The sequence below is a fragment of the Monodelphis domestica genome, chromosome 2 (genome assembly GCF_027887165.1).
Source record: "Monodelphis domestica isolate mMonDom1 chromosome 2, mMonDom1.pri, whole genome shotgun sequence".
In the NCBI taxonomy this organism is placed as follows: domain Eukaryota; kingdom Metazoa; phylum Chordata; class Mammalia; order Didelphimorphia; family Didelphidae; genus Monodelphis; species Monodelphis domestica.
The window spans coordinates 393,752,333-393,774,827 of NC_077228.1; the positions used below are offsets into that span (position 1 = coordinate 393,752,333).

The window sequence follows — 22,495 nt, forward strand, 5'->3', positions numbered from 1 at the left end:
GGCAATTATCTTTGATTATATCTTGTATTATGATGTCGAGTTTGCTGTTTATTTCTGGCTCTTCTGGTAGTCCAATTATTCTTAAATTGTCTCTTCTCCCTCTATTTTCCAAGTCTATGACCTTGTCAGTGAGATATTTTATGTTCTCTTCTAATTTCTTGGTCTTTTGGCTTTGCTTTATTAATTCTTGCTCTTTTACATGCTTGTTGTCTTTGAGTTGCCTAATTCTGATTTTTAAAGCCTGGTTTTCCTTTTTAGTTTGGTCAAACCAGTTTTGTAGATGCGTGAATTTTTTTGCATTATTTCCTACTTTTCCTCCCAGAAGGCTTCCATCTTTTTGATCATTTCCAATTCAAATTCTTCATGGGTTTGTGGAGAGTTTCCATTTCCTTTGGAAGGTTTCAGAGCATTTGCTTGTATTTCCTCTTCTATCTCCTCTGTATTTTGTATTTTTGCTCCATAAAATGTGTCCAAAGTCTCCCCATTCTTCTTGTTTTTCTTGACATTTTGAGGCTTTTCTGTGCTGTTTGCCATCTCTATCTGAGAGGGGAGGACTAGCTTTTCTTATCTCTGTCTGGTATTCAGAGGCTTTAGCCCTAGGCAAATTGTCCATTCTATGCAGTTATTGTTCTGTCTTCCCGGGGAAGCCAGGAATTGCTGATGTTTTGGTGTTACTGCCCTCCTCAGTTCCCTCCCGATGCTTCCTCGTTGCCTTACTTCCACTCTCTGAGCCTGGCTTGGCACTCTCTGCAAGGTATTTCAGTGCCTTTGCAGGCCAGAAGACCCTGCAGGCAGAGAGGCCATGGCTTCCTGGAGCTCTGAGGTTTCCTAATACGATTAACTTCAGCTGTGTTGGATTGAGTATGCCCTGAAGCAGGGACCTTCCGTGAGACTCAGATGGAAGGATCCAGCCAGGGGGGCTACAGGCTCACCCCCCACCCCACCTCCCGTCTCTCTCTGTTTCCCTGTTGTCTGTGTTGGGTGCCCCCGCAACTGGCTCAGGTTGTTTTTTGGAAGCAGCCTTCAGAATAGCCGGCCCTGAGGTCCTTTTGCAGGCTCTGAGGTTCCCACTGCTGCCTTGGACTCAGGGCTGTGGGTTGGGAGGGATGGGTCCTGGGACCTTCCTTCTGCCTACCCCTTAGGTCCTAGCGATCTTGGGTTCTGGCTTTTGAGGGGCCTTACCTTTTGATCCAGGTCCAGGAGGAAGGTTCCCGGGGTCTATGCTGTTGTTCGTTTTGCATTTCAGTGCCCTAGGAGCATACAGTTTGAGATCGGTAAGGAAGGGTTTCTGGAGATCTGAACTTTAGCTTTCTCTAAGCCACCATCTTGACCAGAAGTCCCCAAATCATTCTATTTTAATAATAATTAGAAGGATTGAATATGTTCATCTTAGAAAAGAGAACTGAAGGAGACTAGGGGACAAGCTATCGTTAAGGTCTTGAGTCATTGTCACATTGAAAAAAAGGTTAGATTTGTCCTTGCTTAATAAGAAGTCAGAGATGGGGCAGGTGGGTGGCTCAGTGGTTTGAAAGCCCGGTGCAGAGACAGGAGGTCCTGGGTTCAAATCTGACTTCAAACACTTCCTAGTTGTATGACCCTGGGCAAGTCCCTTATCCCCCATTGCCTAACCCTTACCACTCTTCTGCCTTGGAGCCAATACACAGTATTGACCCCAAGACAGAAGGTAAGGATTAAAAAAAAAAGAAGTCAGAGAGATCAAATTTAACAACACAAAGAAGATTGTTCCTTACAATTTTTGTTGTTGTTCTTCAGCCATTCAGTGATGTCCAAGTCTTCATGACTCCATGGACAGTAGTCAGGTCTACTATCTCTCAAAGTCTATACAAATTCATATGCATTGTTTCCATGGGATACTATCTACCTATCCATCTCAACCTCCTCATCTCCTTCTCCTTTTGCCTTCAGTCTTTCCTAACATAAGAATCTTTTTCAATGAGTACTGTCTTCTCACTCTATGGTCAAAGTATTTATATTTCAGCTCTAGTATTTGACCTTCCAGCGAATAGTTTGAATTAATTTCTTTAAGTATTGATTGATTTCTCCTCTGTCCTAAGGACTCTAAGGCATCTTGGGAAGTACTTGTAGAGAAGTCACTCTCATTGCAGATCTTTGAGTAGAGGGCTTATGATTTTATACCACACATATTTTGTTGAGATTTATTCATTTTTTAATGTTTATTTTTTAAAGAGTTTGAACTTTTCCAGAATGTTTTATTTTATTTTTTCTCAATTACATGTAAAAATAATTTAAACTTTCTTGTGCAATTTACTTAATCTATTTCAGCCTCATTTTCCTCATCTGTAAAACAGGGATAATAATAGTGCCTATTTTCCAGAGTTGTTATAAGGACGAAATGAAATATCATCATTAAATTGCTTTGCAAATCTTATAGCATTATGTAAATGATATTAATAATATTGTTAGCTATTTACCAGTCTCAAATTAGCCTTATTTTCTGGATGAGTCATCTCACTTTTAAACTCTGGACCCAATTTTGCCATTAGGTAGAGGGAATATAATAGTGATAATAAAAACAACAACAAAAGTGAATATAATAGTGATAATAAAAACAAAAACAACAATAGATAACATTTATAGAGTGTTTATTTCATGCAAGACACTCTGCTAAGCACTTTATAATTATTATTTCATTTGATATTCACAACAACCCTGAAAAATAAATGCAATTATTAATCCCTTTTTACACATGTGATAAAACTGAGACAGAGGGTAAGTGACTTTCCCAGGGTCACTCAGCTAATAAATTTCTGAGATTGTAGGCATGGTCATTTGTACTACAGAGACCCCTCTGATTTGATCAGTTCTAATGATTTGGAACTTGGTTTATTGCCATGAATGAGTCTCTCTCTTGCCTTTAGTAGGTGCCTCCTTGCCTTGGCTCCATGCTTGACATTTGCCTATTTCTTCAGGCTTTAGAGTCTATCTTGCCCTTCTAATTTTCTCAAGGACTGGAGCCCTGCCCATGGACTCCAAGCCCCATAGCTAGAAGACTGGGTGCCTCCTTGCCTTAATGCCAAATCTTGACTGCCTGGACCTCTGCCTATTGTGGGGCTGCCAGACTCTCTTAAAAGTATGCTCAGTTTGCCTGCCAAGAAATCCATCTGTTGCCTACTGTTGGATTTCACTCACTGACCTCTTCTCTGCATTTCGTTTTATTATTTTCTTCTGCTACCTCCTCCAGTTGCCTTCCATTTTTTCTATGCTAAGTTCCCAAACCAATTGAGTTGCAGAAACAGCTGTCCCTGGTTAGGCCCTACCCAAATTCTGGGAGGAAACCATACCTCAAAGCAAAGGAAAAAAATACTGGAATTAGAGCCATATAGTGGAAAGAGGGTGTGATTCAGAGCTTAAACTTCTGGCCTTAAAATTCATCCCTGTATTTGCCATTGGTGTCCCACTGGAAAATTCACCTAACTTCTTTGGGCTTTATTTTCTTTATTTTTAAAATATATCAGTAGTCCCCTAAGGTCTCATCCATATATATATATATATATATATATATATATATATATATATATATATATGATCTGAGGGGATAGTCTTAGATGAAAGACATTATTTTCTATTTTATCTTTCTCTGTCGACAGTAGAAAGGGAGCCCAAAATCTGGCAGTGAACAGGTAGCAGTGTCATATAGCAGACCAGAGGCAGATTATGTCTGTCTCACAATTTTGCTTAAGGTTCTGGCTTCAGGAATATACGTTTGGCAAGGAATTACATTTTCAGATTCTTGTCTCAGCTGTGTAGCACTGAGCTAGAGCAAAGGGGTGTGCCATTTTCACAACACTTATTAGAAGAGGCGATCACTTCTTGTATTCAACATGGAAAGCCTACCTCAAGCAAAGCCCAGATGGGATAGATTAAGTACCTTTCCCAACGAACATAAGATGTGATTTTGACAAGTACAAACTATAGGATAAAAGATCATAATCAATGATGAGAGCAGGCAGCCCTAGAGTGAAAATCAATACCAAAGGCTAAGTGGAAGGAATGTGTTTAAAGAGATATTTGAAGGGCAAGATTGGAGGTAGTGTAATGCCGGGCGGAGGACATTGCTCTTCCTGGAATAGGAGCTGTACTGACTACAAAGGGAAAATAAGATGAGTACAGCTATTGGGAAAAGAATATATAACATTCAAAGAATCCTAGAGCAATGCAGGAATAGGACAGTGAAAAAGTAGAATTAAAAAGGGAAAATGGAGATTAAAGTTGTTTAAGGACAGAAGAAAAGCTCCTTTGTATCTCTGCAGAGAAATATTTGCTTAGAATGGGTTCACTGAATGTTTTACCTCTGGAGAGAATGTGGCATAAATCTGAAAAGGAGTTTAAAGGGAGGTGAAGAGAGTCTTAGTTTGTTGAGTGTGCTAATTAGAACTTTCATAAAAGGACCCAACCATTCAACCAATGCTCTTGAGCTAAAAAGAAAAAAAATCTTTAATATCTTAGTCTCTAAACCTGCTTTGTCCTTTTCTGTAGACATATTTGTTTGAATGAACATAGCTGACTTACAACTTAGAATAATACTTCAGGGAACATCAATTAACCATTCCTGAGTTTCAATCATCTAAAATAATTGGTAAATGCTTGAAATTAAATTCTGCTGTCATGTTTAACTTATTGGTACTTGCAAAGAAGGTAATAGCTCTTTTCTCGAGTCTAGTTATAAATTAAACTAAGACTTTGGAGGTTCTTTATACTTAATAGAGGTGTATTGTAAAAAATACTTATTTTCTAATATCATCATCCTTACAGTACATATATTATCTTTGTTGTCATTTTAACAAATCATTAAAATCCATCTATAATATCTTACTCATTCCTGGATTATGCAAACAGGATCCAATTTATGATCAGGCTATATTCCAAAGACTTATTTGTAAGTGAATTTGGAAATTGGAATATGTATCTTTTCCCACAGAATAACAAGAAGTGTAGCTAACCCTTTATGTAGTGCTTTACAGTTTATAAATCATTATATGGATTTGAATCAATACGTAGTGATTTGATTTTCAGCCAAAAACTTGAAAAGGTTTTTCAGCTGTAATATAGACTCTTTTAAACTGCAATTAAAAATAATGGAAATTTTCATTTTTAAAATTCTTGTATAAGAATCTGCTCCTTTTGCATATGGACAGTTTGTCTGGTAAATGAAGAAAAAAAAAGAAATTTGTGTAAGGAAAACTAATAAAAATTTGCTGTGTAAGAAACAGTCAATCCTTCATGTACATTGATGAGAAGATGCACAAACTATTCAAAGGACCAAATAGTAAACTACTCTTCATATGAATATACTGAGAGGATGTGTTTAAAATCAGTATAACAACTGGGGTAATGATGGCTATAGGGCATTGTGGGGCATCAGCTCATTTGCACTTGATCATGCAGGCTGAGATCCATTGAAAATTTATGTTACTTAATCTTAAATGGGCCCTTGCTAAAATAAGGAAAATCATTTTGTGCCTTCCTGATTGGCTCACTGTCTGCTCACTAAATACATATTTTTCAGATGTTTTCATCTCTCTCAATCCTTCTTCATCTCCCTATCTTTCCATTCTCTCAGCTGAGAAATTTGTATCTTATTTCACTGAAAAAATTGAGGTCCCTGGCCAAGAGATATAGTACTCACATAATTACTTTCTTAAACAACTAAAGGATTCTACACTAGATTATGAGATTAATACATTGAAGTTGTACTGCTACTGATGCTAATAGGTAGCATTTATATAGAAGATTAAAGATGGCAAATAGGTTTCCAAATATTATCTCACGTTTTCCTCAAAACAAACCTGGGAAGTGGTTGCTATTATTATTCCCATTTTACAGATGAGGAAACTGAAGCAGACAAAGGCTAATTGACTTTTCTAGTCACAAAGCTAGTGTGTAAGGATTCTTTCTGATTCCACATCTGGTGCTCTATCTACTTTGCCATCTAACTGTCTTTGAGGAATAAAGGAGCATGTGGGCTTTCACAAAAAATAGTCCAAAAATACATCAGCTTAGTTATCCAAATTATCAATAAGTGCAGAACACTAAAGATAAATAAAGTGCAGAGCATTACCTCTGTTTGTTGAGTATCAAAATATGTGATTCTGTAGAATGTTCCCTTCTGCATGTACCCAAAATTCCTTGAAAGAGCAGCAGCTATAACTTTGTGTTATGACTCAATGATTGCTAATATCAAGTGCAAAATCCAAATGGATGAGAGGTCTTTGATAGGTTCCCACTTGCATCATTATTATTGTTTGACCTCTAGTACACTACTAAACGAATTTACATCAGCATTTATCCATAAAGAAGCATCAGCTATGGCTGAGTTGGGATCAAGGGAGCCATGATTCTCCATATCAAACCAGGGGCTCCCTATATTATACCCTCTCCCAATACTTCATACTGAAACTGTTTATGACATTTTTTAGTATGAACTGAGTTTCTATCTGCTCAGAATCTACATATGAAATGACTTAGTGTCTTACGAATTTTTTAATATTTTAAAATAATTTTTAAAGGAAAAACTACATACAATTTCTTCCAGAGCCATATTGACAGTGAAATATTTTCAACTGCTGAAACTGTGGTTTTGATTTAGAAGCAGGTTGCATATTTCCCCCTTTCTTCCCCCAATTATGGAGAAAAAAACAGTGCTGTGTCATGGTGGATTGCTCTGCACAGCCGCTATATGTAGGAATTAGCCCATTCTGTTTAGAAATGGATTTCTAAAGTTAAAAAAAAGACATTGGTTAAACTAAACACATAAGGAGGAAAAATCCAATGGATAAAGAATGATTCATGTCTAGGTTCTCATATACATTTGAATGGACAGAATCGAAGAGCTACACCATCTGTTTCTATAAAGGCATTTATTTACATGGCTATATTTAAATATATAATACACTTTTATGTATCTATGCATACCTACCTAGCTAGAGATAGACAGGATAGATGATAGATAAGTATACAGGCAGATAGATTGATAGTTAAGAATAGAATAGAATTGATAATGAGCTGGGTCCACAATTGAAAAGGATTAAGAAATCAGGTTGGACTGATTTTGCAAAATTGTACAGTACTTTTAATACCTCTAAATATATTTCTGAAAGAAGAACCTATCATTTAAGCAGCAATATTCTATGAGAGATGTTATATGGTTATTAGTCAAAGAATATTATGGTCTCTGAGGGTTCAAAATTTAGGGTTATTCAAAGAATATGGAAGAGGAATATGGTAGACATGACTAAGATGCAATATATTACTAGTCAGTGGCGTAAATGATGTCATTAGATAGATGTATAACCAGAAAGAAAAGTGAATAATCATGTAAGTAAGTTAAATTATGGGAGACACATACATTTTGTTGCTCCCCAAACAGTATCAAGGGACCTGAAAGAAGACTCATCCAGAGGAGTTTTGTAAAGGATTTATATGAGGATATATAAAGACTTGCTGAAGAGTAAAGGTCATGAATGGTTGTAATTTGCACCGACAGATAAAATGAAATATAAACTCTTTGAAGACTTTTTGGCTTTGTCTAACCAGCATCTTTAACATTATAAGCTTTCAGTACATATTTACTAATAAATTGAATACTCATATCAATGAGATTATAGACCTCATAGAAGTATGGAAATAATTTGAGGTTCCAAACAGTCCTCTTTCTGTGTGGGAGCTCTAACATTGATTCAAATGTAAATCCTTCCTCAATATCTCAGTAGATTATTGGGGTCTACAAAGCAAAATAATCACCTAAGGTCTAATTTTCTTGTGATGGACTTTCCCAAATATAACTAGGATAAACTTCTGATAACAGATTCTACTATAAAGCCCATATTTGAAACTTTTCCAAAATTATAATATCTCCTTTGTGAAAGTCTTTGAAAATTCAGGATCATTTCTACACCACAATGGAGCCTTTTTTGGGCCTTTAGGGAAGAAAAAAATTATACTGACAGCTCATATTTATATAATTTATGAAGCCTTTCTTCCAAACACTTTGAGGTGGCTAATGCAAATGTCATTATCCCCATTTTATAGAGAAAACAAAGACGTGTCTGTGGCCACTTAATGTCAAGGTCAAATCCATCTGATTCTGAGGCTCTTTGCCACAATCCCTAGGACACAGTTAAGACAATTTGTCACAAATTTTGTTTAATATCATATTTCTTATTCCTCGAAAAGACACAAGTTATATTTGAAATTTTGGGTTACCCATTCTTTGCTAATTCTCACCTTAATAATGATTGCTTTGTACATCTCTACTTATTCTGTCACTTTGGGGTAGCACCTATGATTTTGCTCCACCTACTTAATTGCCTGCATCAATGAGGATTATCAGTTCCAATCTTAATTCCATTCCGCCTTTGGACTTGTACTCTTTTTGATCTCCAATTTGCCTGACCTAGCACCTAACTCTCTCTAATTAACCCCTCTGTCTCTCATTTAGTTTGCCAACTTTCTGAGGAATAAAAAACTAGAAAACCAAGAATATTATCATTTTGCATTTAATTAACATGACTAAGACTGAGTGGGTAGCTAAGGAGTCGGAGTCTAGTGCCTGGACTTTGTGAGTTATAGCAGGAATTATGTTTTTGTTTTGTTTTTATAATGAAATGCAGGGCCATATTTATTTTACTTCTGTGTCAGGGGAGCATTTGTATTAAAGAGCAAAGGTGTTAAACATGAGGCCCTCAGACCACATGCTTCCTGAGTGCATCTTAATATAATTGGGATATGTTTAACACAAATAAAAATAATAACACATTTTAAAATGAAGTCAATATGTGGTCCATATGGACCTTTATATATGATTTGATTTAGTGTCCTCATTTCTATTTAAAATACTATTGTTATATATAAGCTCAGTTCAGTGATGGACTACCTTCAGAATAAATTGTTAATATTATTTTTAAAGGATCTAAAGGCTATATTTTGATCCCATTTGTTTTTTATCTTAGTATGAGCCTGTAAATGAAATCAAATCTTTTGCTGAAAAGAAACACCAACTTTAATTGAAAAAGTTAGAGAGTGCAATGTACAAATTCCTGGTGTTCTCAGTGACCAGTTTGGTTTGCTTTTAGAGACCTTGATATGCATCTAATTCCTCCCTCTCCTGGTTGCCATTTACACATTATAATAAGTATCAGTAAAGTCTTCTGAGCTAGAACCAGAAAACCGCTATGAACTTGAAAAATATCCCTTAATCTTCCAACTTTACCGAAATAAGTTTTATCTGAGAAAGTAGCCTTGACTGGGTGGAGAGAGTGAAAAATTAGTCTTATTTCCAATTTGGGTTTTCCTACTTAATGTGTGACTAGAGTAAGTAATAAAACATGTTGTTTTTCTCTTCAAGCCTACAACTGCACAATGTAACCTTTGTCCAAAAATGTTTTGATTATTAAAAGAAATCATTATAACAATATACATAAAAGTATCATGCATATAACAAAGACCAAAAGGCATTGGAGAAATCCAGAGTGTGTATAAGTAATCTACAACATATCACCATTGAAGAATTGTTCAGGGAAGTCATTGAGTCAGGCAACTAGTATTTATTAAGTACCTACTACTTTGGTCCTCTCTTTCCCCTTCATTGATGCTTTTGTTGGGATTTCAGTTACCTTGGGTCACCTGCAAATACCAGGGAAATGAGGTAGGAAGTAAGGGGGCAACACACCAATGGAGGGAGGAGGCCAGGACACTGGAGGACTGACAGACATCTTACTGGCTGGACACATGGATGAGGGGGTAAAAGAAGGCAAAGGTCTCCTCTCTGTGCTGGGGGCCATAGCTATGGTCTTACTAAGTATCCATTCTTCTCCTCTCACATGGAGAATTTTTTTTTGAGGGGATGGGAGGCAGGTCCTTGTAAAGCTATGTCAGGAATTGAAAGAGAGAAAACATAGTACAGCATATTAAAATTACTCTGGATGTTTCTTTTGAATATGGATTTCTTTCAGAATTACATGTATAAATGTATATGTATGTATATAGAATAATATATAAGAAAGAATTGTCTCTGGGGCGGTGTTAGTATCAGAGGAGAGAATCTTATCTGAGAGATCTTTTGAAAGTAAGGCATTAAATATAGGGTGTGAGATAGAATAAGGGGTCACAGACAACACTTGGCTAGAGAGACAGAATGGTGTTTTCCTTAATAGTAATAGGAAGTTTGAAAAAAAGAGCAGAATTTGAGGAGGGGGAAAGGCATTTTTGTTTAGACTACTGAATGTCCAAAAAGCAGATGAAGATACTATAGCAGGTCATCAAAGAGGTTAGGGCTTGATGAAAGGATTTGAGAATCATCTGTATAGAGATGATAATTAAATCCATGGGAACTAATGAGATTGCTAAATGAAGTAGTATAGTGAGGAGTGGTATAAAAGATACCAACCAAGTGATAAATGACTCTATAAGATAGCAGCATGATAATGTAGTGAAAATTAGAGATATTGGATAAAACATGCATATTCCATTGATACGGTGGCAATGTCAAGAGATTCAAAGGGATATCACCATCATTTTGCAAGGACTTCCCTCTGGGAGGCATGAAAAGAGGATTGAGACAAGAGTTAGGCAGATAAAGTTACAGGGATGGGTTACAATCTGTAAAGATGGAGAGAAAACTCACATTAATGTGCTCATGGAACCATGTTTGTGTCAAAGTGTATTGATACCAATCTCAGAAAATATACACCAATATTCATTCCGTACCCCAATTTTATGGCAAATTCGGGTGTGCTCACGTTTGTGCATGTGTGTGGGAGGAGGCACAGAATCAGTTGCTAATTCCTTCATCTTAAATGTGGAGCATTAATGTCTTATTGGAAATTATGGAAACATCAATAAATCTATAAATGCCAATGTCTTAATTGAAGGAAAGAAATACAACAACTTGATTTGAAATGATGTTATTTATTTAAAATGGTTGACAATCTTCTGACAGAAAGATAACAAGAGAAAAACTAAAAAGACAAGGAACATATATTGAGCTGCAGGCTCAATAACCCTTGGAAATGAAATAGTCTGAATGGGCTCCTAAGATTCTTTTTGCATTTCATGACAAATAGAAACTAAGCTTTTCATATTACTCCTAAAATTTTTCCTTTAAAAAAAATGCCATGAATTCTGCTTTATTTGTACACTGTTTGAGAATCTGGGTACAGCACAACACACTAAGACTTCTCTAATGAGGCAAAAACAACTCCAAACAATCAAATAAACTAAGGGGTAGGTAGTAGCTCATGCCCTGCTTACTGTAATCACACTCTTAACAGCGTTTTTCAAGAGGATGAGCTCAAAGTACCCCCCTGAAATAAATCACAATAAGTTTTTGTGAGGGCCTGTACTATTTGTATAGCTTTTAAGCTAGTTATGCACTCTAAATCCTATTAAGCACCCTTATTCTAAAAGTACACCTCACTAGGCATGGAGATCCAGGCTTCAACAAACCTGAATAAAATGAATGTGAATGGGATTTCTCAGCACTCTTAGTCAAAAATGCTTTTGAACAAAGATGAGCTAAGACCATTGTCATTTCTGTTCAAATGAGGTTATATCATATCAAAGGTGCTGCTGGAAAGCTGGAGGTGTTAATGGTATGAATCATGACACTTTGATGTCTTTAAACTCTGTCATGCAGCACCACGATGAGATTAAATGTAGGCATTATTTCCTGAGGTCTGAAATAGTTCTCCAATTTCTATTATTCCAATGCCTAATTATGAAGTCAAAGTGTTCATTCTTTCGGCATTTCTGGAATTAAAATGTTAAAATTATAATTTTTCTTTTGCCTTCTCTGCTCTGGCAGTTTCTATATGTATGTGGAAATGTTGATCATTTAAATACAATAACTCATTTTGTTATGAGGCAGAGTAGAGTCAGGAGGATGGAACTGGGTTCAAGTACTGCCTCAGATACATATTAACTATATGATCATGGGCATAAGCACTTAAACTCTCAGTACTCTCAAGTAACTGTCTAAAACTCTGAACTGATCATCTGTACATGTATAGGAATTTTTTATATCAGAGATTCCCTACACAGATGAAATGATGAGTCTGGGGGTGAAATGGAACCCCAAACATTCATTTACAACCAAAAAAAAAAGTTATGACTAGTGTGCTCAGTAAAAGGAACTGAGTCCAATAATTTGTGTAGTCATTTTTAACACTTTCAATTGAACTATGCATTTTACTCAAACATCTCAGTTATCATTATGCTTGGCTTTTCAAGAATTAATGAAACAGGGCAGCTAGGTAGCAGAGTGGATAGAGTGTCAGGCCTGGAATCAAGAGGATTTGGGTTCAAATCTGGCCTCAGATACTTCCTAGATATGCAATCCCAGGCAAATAACTTTAACCCCAATTACCTAGCCCTTGCCACTCTTGTATCTTGGAATTGATACCAAGGCAGAAGTTAAGGGTTTTTAAAAAAAGAATCAATGAAACCAAGATGAGGAATTGATTAATTGCGGTTTCAGTATCAAAGGAAACATTTTGGCAGACAATGTTTTTAACATGGGTATGTGGATCTAACACTAGATGTGAGGACATAGAATACATTTGGCATGCAACATTATTGCAATGAAATCTACTTGCTTCCATTTATATTTTTTCAACTCCCACATATTTTCATACACGTTTCCTAACAGAAACATACCTTCAATTACTTTTACCTGGTGGGGAAGGGGGCTTCTTTTGGATTGGGCAAAATGGGAGAAAATGGATATGTGATTCACATACAAGGAGTATTCTTTGACAGGAAACTTCAGAATAGTGTGAATGATATAGCCAGGCATTAGACTGAAGTATTGCTGAAACTTCTGGGCACTGACCTGTCAGCCATTGCAAAGAATCTCCAAATGCCATGCTGAACCCTGGGGGTAAGTGAGACACTCTCCCAGCTCAAATGGCCATTCAGGTCTAACTTTATTTTCAAAAAACTGGGTTGTAAAGCTCTATTCTGGTTTCTGTTTCAGTGGTTTGATGAATGTGGTGCTGCTGCTACTGCTGATTTATTGTGTCTATGTAGGAAGGGTACTACCAGCACTTTTCTTCCCCCTAGTGAAACTGTGAATTTTCATCAGTGATCAATTCCTAATTGTTCTGTTGGGTTCCTAATGAGTTTCTGGTCTCCTCTTGTTGACCCTTCATGCTATGTCAACAGAACCCAAATAGTAATTGCTGACTAAATTTAGAATGATTTGAGAGAAGAGCAATGGACCCTGGGAAGTGATTTGGCTGCATATCCCATCTTTTGTAGACTAAAGAAATCCTGTAACAGTATGGAGAAAGGGCTTTAGACAAGCTGCTAAGGTAACACTTAAGACTTAGCTCTTTTCCCCCTCTTCAGTTCCAAATCATTGCTCCAAAAATGTAGACCTGGAAAGAACAGCCTGTGTTTATTTGTTTACATGGGTTTTGTGTATCAATAAAAATGATGCAAGTATTTTTAAATGCTGCCATCATAACTTGATGACAAGTTATTCAATGATTTAGCCTTGGCAGTACAAAAGCCAATACAGACAACCAGGTTTTTGAATAAAATGTGCTGAAAGAATGAGCTATGCATATTGCTTAACATGGCACAGTAGCACTTCATTTTAGGGAATGCTTTGCTAATCTACCAGCTTTATGGAAACAAAACACAGGTTGTGCCTGTTAACATATGTTAGAATATGTTGTAATTATCACTTAGCATGCAAGTAATTCCCATGCCATTTGCCATTGTTTATATTCCTTGTTTATTATTATTTTAGACTGGGTCTGTTTGGGGTGTATCTTTTTATGAAAATGTGTTGTCTTCTCTCTTAATCCATGTATCTTATAGGATCCATCTCTGCCACTACTATTTATTCTGTCAATAATTTTATATAGATGAACAAACTTCACTTCTTGTTCTTCAATGACTAAACTGAAGTTTCTTTCAGAGAAAAAAATGGTTAGTTTAAAATATATTACATCATGATCGTAGGCAGAGCAACAAGAACAAAGGCTCTCTAGAAGTTAGAAAGAAGGTACTTCTCCAAGTCCATTATTTATGAATACTGTCTGAGTGGTGAAGGTTCAATCAGGTTAGAAATCACAAGGAATAGCAAATAATATCAAAACAACAGAATGGCATAATATCACTTCTTTTGGCATATAATCTCTTTAGCTTTGCAACCTTTAACAATTCACTTTCCCTCTCTGTTCCATAGATTTCTTTTCTGTAGAATGATTACAGCCTATATAATAGCTAAGGATCTTTTCAGCTCTAACAAATTGCAGTTAAAATTCTTAGAATAAAATATTACTGATAATGCACACATAAAACATATCTATAAGCATAGTGCAAAATCAGCCAGGTTTTCAACTGTCTTTTACAGAATATATATTTAATAAACATTCACTTAATTAAATGAATCAATATAGTAAAAAAAAAGTATGGGACAGAGTCAAAAAATCTGAATTCTAGTTTGAATTTTATAATTAATTAGTTATCTAAGTGGGGGAGGGGAAATCATTTGACAATCTTGACAAATTTCCAATCTGTAAAATAAGGTTTAATAGCATTCATATATAATAGCTCTAAACTCCATATATTTTCTAACATTCTATAGTCTAAGCTTTTCTGAATATAATAATCTCAGCGAAGGCAAGAAACTCTTGTTTTCTCAAGTAAATTTGATTTGTGGCATTTAAGGGAAACAAAAGTTTTAAAGGTGAAGAATGGAGCATGATTTTCTTTAGGACCTATCTTGTTATTCTAAGGAGCAAGTAGGATGAACATATCACTTGAGCAATGATGGAGACATAATTCAATTTTAAACCTTTATATCCTCAAGGTCAAAGTGATATGAGTTATGACTGATCTATTAGGAATGCAGACTCTTAAGTAGTTATAGATTTATCCTATTTTTTATAATGTATAAACATGGTTGAAAAGGAGTAGGAAAATCTTTTTGAAGAAAGTATATCAATAGATGACTTTGTAATTTATTTTGTCAAAAATAATTTAAATATAATAGCTTTGATTAGGAAAAATTAAATATGATTGGTAGAGGTACTTTTGATTTATTATAAATCTTGTGTCCAGTGTAGTCTTTTCATTAAATTTGTTTTGCTTATATTCAGGTGATCTTTCCGTCCAACTTGCAGCTGAAACCTTTCACGTTTTCTCTGTTCCTTTTGAATTGAGCTCCTTGAAAGCAGAAGCGGCCTTACTTTTCTATTTGTCTATAGCCCTTAATTCAATGCTTTACACATAGAAATTACTTAATACATTCTTCTTCATCTATTCATTCATCAAAACTCTAGTCATATGAACTAGATGTTAGTCTACTTTTAAAAATACATTTGTATCCCAGGGTAAGAATGAAAGAACTAGAAGGGCAACATAGAAAAAAAAATAATTGGAGAATATCCATTTTCGTTTTTTTAAAAAAAGGTAGTATTTTAAATTGTTATTACATTGAGTTCTTCTTTGAAATAATCAAACTCCTTGGCCAGTCCTTTAGCATATTCACTTTAACCTCTCTGTGAAAATACTATGGCAAAACTTTTTATTCCTCATTTTATAGATGGGGAAATGAGTTAGGAAGATCCTGTGATTTATCTTAGATAGCATCGAAAAGAGAATCCTAGTACCCTGGGATCCACTACAGCTCTTTATCCACTAGTTCATGTTATCTTATTAAGTCTTCGAATTCAAAGTACTATAAAATTAGCTCTAAATTTCTATTCATACATGAAAGAGGTATGGCAGAGGTGTTTACAGAGTAAACATCACACACTATCCCATCCACATACTTCAACTCTACCTTAGAGGAACTAGCTACTCTTTAATGTGAAGGTCAATTTAGTTTTCAACTGATCTAATCTGGGTCCTACTATAAGGAGTGCAATCAAGATTGATTAGTTGTAATAGTAACATTTAGTGTGTGAACGTTTTATCATTTGGCTTAAAATTATTATTCATAGAATAATTATTAATGGCAATGAATAAGACACTTGCTTAGTGACTTGATTTATAAACTACTCTTTAGTTTCCTGACCTCCAGGACCATAATCATCTGGATCCCATGAAAGTCAATGGTTTGCTAAAGCTAGTGTTACTTCTGGTTGCCTTAAACCTTTGAAATAATGTTGTTGTAACAAGAATAACTCTATTTTCAGAGTTACTTTGTCATAAATCAGATAACAACCTTAAGTGTTAGGAAGGTCACAGATATATGGATTTTAGAATCCATGGAGAAATGTGGTCAAGAAACATTGGTATTCACAGCTCTAGGGAGGCCAAATGGGAGCACAACCATCAACATCCCATTTCTAGTGAAACACTCTTCAAAGTTACGTTATCCTTTTCCCTAGAACTGATGATTGACTGTCTTGAAAAAAATAAATAAAATGCTCTAGGAGCAGCACTTACATCTGAAGTGCCTTCCTCCATCTTTGTTGACATTCAAGTATTTCCACTTTGAGAGAACAAATTCCTCCAACTCCTCTGAAAGGATTTATCAAAGTGAAGGGAAATTTTTGCTGATATATTACCTATTCTCAGTGATTACTGTGAAGTTTCTTTCAGCTGGCATTTCCCCCCTATGTAATACTGTCTAGAACTATCTGTAAAAGCCACATTTTGTTTTCCTAAAATTAGGAAACAAATAATTCACAAGGAGGGTCCAAATGAACTGTGTAGTGCTATTGGTGAATATGACATAATTTAAAATATAGATGGGCTTATTAGATAGTAGAATGTATACCTTTTAAGGGCATGGACTGCTTCATATTTGTCTCTGTATCCCATGTACCTAGCATAATGCTCACAGTATACAATAGGTATATAATAAATGTTTGTTGGATTGTATTATATGGCATATTCCTCATTTTCTTTGAGCACTGAAAAAGGTCTATAAGAATCTTAAACAAAATGGCGTAGTAAAGATGGCCTGGTTCTGTTATCAATAGTTTTAAATACAAATATGTGTAAACAAGGTTAGCTATTTAGTTCCAACTTACTGGGTAACTCAAAGCTTAAGTTTACACAGGATTGAAAAATTGTCCATATAACAGAAAAAGCTGTACTCTAAGAAAAAGAAAGTGGAATTGTACAGGTAATTAAATGCACATGACAATAAAAAAAAAAACACACAATTTGACTGAAGCTCCTTGAGCATCAGTCTTGACATAAGGTGTTTTCAGTATGCCTAATTTTTTCAGTCAATTTGTCCACATTCTTTCATAGTACCAGGTGGGGAACGAAAATGTTTGCAAATACAAGTGACCCTATGGGTTACACTGCCAGTATCTGGCATATCACACGGAAAGATCTAACATTCAGAATCTTACAAGATTATAGGACCATACATGCATGCCTATTGTCGTTGATGTTTAAATCCTGGTGACTTTGGATGACTAGAGCTCCCATGATGATGATGGGCTGGGGTAACAGGGAAGTGGAACCCGTACCCAGTGTACCCATCCAAATAGTAACACTGGAAGAAACTGATGGGACCTGTAGGAAAGAATACCCAGTTTTGTTATATGAAGCTATTAATTTAGACCATAACATAAAAGAACAGTTAAAGTAAAGAGGTTTAGCTTTTAAAAGCCAAAGTACAGGGTTTAAAGAAATGGACAGAAATCTCTTGCTTTCAATGAGAACACTTATATAATATCAGACTTTAAAGCCTGCCAGCACCAAATGTGGAGAGAAAATTAACTTCTTCAAATGCTGTAATCAGCTTTGGGAATTAGTACAAGATTCAAAATGAGCGAAGATCTGAGTTGTGTTAGACTCTGGATTTTCCAGAATAGACATACTTATATTGTTTGGGCTATGAGAAAGAGGAGGAGAATATATATATATATATATATATTTTTTTTTTGAATAAATATATATACACAATATATATACTGAATAAATATATATACATATATACTGAGTAAATTAATATATACACATATATATACCAAATAAATATATATATACATAACATGTATATATAAATATATGTATATTTATATACTGAATAACTTAATGAACTTGGAATAGGAAACAAAACCATCCTCAGCTATGTTTCTCAGTTGTGTGATCATGGGAAGTCACTTATCTTCTGAGAACATATTTCATTGTAAAAAGAAATATCTGCATGGTCAGCCTCACAATCTGGATAGCAGACACAAAGGAGACAGTCTAGGTAAAGCATCTTATAAATTTTTTTAAATGCTACATGAATTTTTAACTTGTTCAAGAACATGGAATATGGAAAAAATGTAAATATATAAAATGGTATATAAATGCCCCATTTATGATTAGGTTGATATAGCTGAAACGTATCTCTGTTGCCAGTTGGACAAGTGTCTATGGAGAGAAGTTATGTTTATCCTGAGTTGAGGAATGAATTTTCCCCACAATAAAACCTGCTGACTAGGTAGAAGCATTCTTGCTCCAAACCAGGTGTTGACATGCAAACTACCAAAATATAAGGGTGAGAGTTGGGCTAGCAAGGGAGTCTAAGGTAAGAAGGAGATGGGGAATATGATCACAGATAGAAAATAAAGTCTGGGTGGCTTAACATAGTTCCTGGCACATAGTGGGTGCTTAATAGATGTTTCTTGATTTATTGTTTGAGGAGGACAAGATAAGCAGGGAATGGTTATGTTTCCATCACAGCTCCTCTAGAGGACTTCTCTCTTGGGTGAGAGGCAGAGTGAGATAATTAGCAGCTTGTCCAGCAATCATCCATAATGTATTAGTAAACAATTAAAAGGCATGTGTGCCAGGAAAGTCCAGCAATCTGAAGGGAATTTAAACCATATAATTTGGTATCTACAGAAAACTGTGTCAGGAAAAGATATGGTTAGGGGAATGTAAAAGGGTAATGATAGCTGTTGTTGGGCTTCAAGCCCATTAAAACTACAAGAAGACACTGGCTTTGCTTTTTTTGGTCTTTGGCAGAACTCAGAGCAATGAGTGGCAATAGCAGAAATAAACAAAGAGAACCTGGTGAAAAGCAATGTGGTACAGTGGAAAGTGTGAAATTTGGGGTCAGAGGACCTGGGCTAAACTCATGGCTCTGCCACTTACTACTACATATTTAATCTGGTACCATTCACTTAAACTCACTGGGTTTTTTCAATTGTAAGAGTGGTGGGAAAAAAAGGCGATGAAGAGGGTCATAATCTCAAGGATCTCTTCCATTTCTAAAGATATGATCCTAAGAAAAACTTCTTTCAGGCTACTTGCAAAGATTTCTTTTTGATTTAAAATTTCTGGATATGTTACTGGGAGAGTTTATTTCAGTGTTTATTTTAGGAGGTGAATGGTTTATTCTATTTCATTTTGTTTTCTGATTCTAATAGGGTTGGGAGGTTTTCATTCATGATTTCTTGAAATATGGTATCTGGAATATTTCTTTTTCTCTTTGACCTGTGTTTCAGGTCAAATGCATTCAATATTCAATAGTTTATATTTTCTTCCATTTTTTCAGTCTTTTGACTTTTAAAAATATTTCTTATTGTCTCATGGAGTAATTAACTTCTGCTTAGTTCATTCAAATTTTCAGGAAGTCTTTCTTTTAGCAGCTTGTCCAGCAGTGGTCCTTAAAGGTATTAGTAAACAACTAATAAGTATGAAATGCAAGACATCTTATTTCCAGCACCTACTTCTGTTTCCTAGTCTTTTCTTAAGAGTTCTTATTTATTTTCTAATTATTTTCTCTAGAAGTCATATTTCCTTTTCTATAAATAGCATTTATATAGCATGATAAGATTATAGAATACTATACATATTTTATTTCATTCCATCTTCATATCAACCCTGTGAGATAGGTGCAACTTATTGTTTTAAAACTCTTCTTTATTTCTTCTACTAATTCTTATTGACTTTATAGCCAAATTGTGTTTTCCATTGAAGTGTTTCTACATGTGGTAAAATCCTTTTCTCTTTCTGAGTTTGTTTCTTTTGAATCTCCATCTCCATAATAGTCCTCTATCATCTGTATGTTTTTTGTTTATTCCTTTTTGCTGCCCCGATTTCTGAATTAGGATTTTGCAGTAGAACCAGGCTCTGTATACTTTTGGAGAAAATATGGGGATCATATTTAGACTTAATCTGTCTTATCTTTCTGTTACTTTTTTCCAGGCATTGGCTGTTAAATTATTTTCATCGACTTTAAGTAGTCTAAAATAGAGCATAATCTAGTTGTTGCTCTCCTGATTTGAGTTTTTCAGGCTTCATACTCCAGTCTGGTTCTGAGTAAAACAACTGTAGCCTTGCCTCTGATTAGAGCTCTGGTAGATGGTTCAATTTGGTCAGGTTCCACAACTATGCTTTTTGCCTTGATATGTAGCTGAAGACCTCCGCAATAAATCTCACTGAATCTGCTCTGAGGGCTGAGGGTCAATGTGAGCTTGCTCCTGCTCCTGCTTTTGGTAGGTAAATAGTTCTAGTTTCCCCTAGCCCAGCACCCATGCTGGAAGGCCCTGCATACCTGGTTAAATGCTTTTTCCTGGTTAGAATCTCGTCCTCTCTCTGTCTGTCTCTGTCTCTGTCTGTCTCTCTCTCTCCTCTTCTCTCCTGAGACATCCATAGCTCACCTAGGATATAAAAATATGACCCACTGTGGTTTCCCACTGGATTTCCTAATCACTACTCAATCTGGTACTCTTCACTAGAATGGGAGTGTGATACATTTGGTCTATATTGCTGCTTCTTATTCCAACATCTTTCAAAATATTTCTTGACCCTGGGATTTGTCCAAAAGCAGAATGAGCTTCCTTCCAAACTAGGGTACACCAGATTATTTCTCTAGATTATAAACTCCTTGAAGCCAGGGATTGTTTTTCTTTTTTGTACTTGTACCTCTCACTATGTAGCACACAGCAGTGCCTAGCACATAGCAGGTGCTTCAATAAATGTTTATTGACTATTGTTTAGTTCATTTCCCATCAATGGGAAATAAGCAGAGATTGTATGAACAATGCCTGGAAATGTTTTATTCCCCGGCAGGGATAAGCTGGACAATATGACCTCAGAGGATTCTTCCAAATTTAAGATTCTACAATTCTGTTTCTACCAGACCATCATCCCTTGGATTCCAAAAGCCATCCTAGCTTTGGGAAATCTCAGAATTAAGCTTCCTCTCCCTTCTTTCTACCCTCAGCTTCCATCCCCAACTTCACTCTGGTCATATACAATGAGGGATTAGTTTAAATCTCCTTTTTTTCATTTTTGTTGGTTTTAAGGGTGTTAGGGAGGAAGGTATCCTAGCAAGATGGTTTCTGTACTCTCACCACTCAAGTTACAATGGAACCTGTGCTCAAAATCATATGATCCCAAGGCAGCTTGAATACACAGTCTTTGATGAAGGGAGGTTGTGAATTTAAGCTGATTTGGGACTTTATAACATTTTATGAACTTGTAACATATGGTTACTTACTAGTATATTAATGAATAGGCCATATCCTAGGTTTCCTTTTAAATGTTTACAAAACTCATAAGTATATAGAATGTTAATGTAAAGTAACTCTATGAGAAGAGTACCAATAATTATTTACAAAACTTAAAAGTAGACAACATGTTTTTTTCTCACTATAAGCCACTGAGGCTAATAGTAAAAATATTATTAGGCCCTTTTGCATATAAAGAAACAAGTTCAGAGAATAAAATGATCTTTTCAGAGAGATAGAGGTAATACATAGCAGTGCTCAGTCTCAATTCAATTTAATTCAATTAAATTTAGTAGTCATTTATAAGGTACCTACTTTATAGAGGGCATTGTTTGAGATACTAGGAGCACAAACATAAAAAAGAAATGGTCTTTGTTTTCAAGAAATTTACATTCTAGTCAAATTTAGGTTTCTTGATTTCTAAACCAGTACACTACAGTATCCTCTGTTATTTATGATGTCAAAACAAAGTTTTATTTAGATAAATAAAAACCGAAAGTAATAAAATACATATTTTGTGCTTTTTGAATTATGATATAAAGTTATAGTAATATCTTAGCAAAACAAGATACAGTTTGATATCATATAATAACCAGAGGATGTAGGATTGTTAGATCATTTTTTCTACATCCATTTCTACATCCAGAAATGTAATTATTGGTAAATTTCAGGGTTTGAAATGATGCCATTATGGCTTTATGATGAGAACTCACTTAAAACCAATTTTCTGTCAACATGCAATGGTATCATGAAAAAATGCAGGCACTATCCTCATTTCATTTTTCTCCCACCATGGAAGGGATTCTGAATGGAAAGAATTTGATGACTAAATGGGAAGTGATGTGAAACTTAGGATCATGGAATTCTGAGCTGAAAGGTTTGGAGGTCATCTAGTCCAAGCCTCTTAATTAATCAATGAGAAAATGGCAGCTTAGAAAATTTAAGTATCCTCTTCCAAGGTATACAAATAATAAGTGGAAGAGCTGGATTTCTAATTCATCTCTTCTGTCTCTTTAGGTACAGAAGCT

General features: G+C 35.3%; 1 protein-coding gene across 26 annotated transcripts in view; it reads right to left on the reverse strand.

The window, feature by feature from the left end:
- Positions 1-10,927: 10,927 nt before the first annotated feature.
- The window catches only part of TRDN (triadin), a 547,971-nt gene continuing 536,403 nt past the window's right edge, over positions 10,928-22,495 (reverse strand). For 22 of the 26 annotated variants that reach the window (XM_056818706.1, XM_056818721.1, XM_056818719.1 and 19 more), the window contains 2 exons: positions 20,510-20,615; positions 10,928-17,529 (listed from right to left, as the gene is read on the reverse strand). In XM_056818706.1, the coding sequence (XP_056674684.1) occupies positions 17,430-17,529; positions 20,510-20,615 (206 nt within the window). In that variant the 3' untranslated portion in view covers positions 10,928-17,429. The remainder of the gene's footprint in view (positions 17,530-20,509; positions 20,616-22,495) is intronic. The other 4 variants (XM_056818716.1, XM_056818715.1, XM_056818708.1 and 1 more) reach the window with 1 other exon arrangement.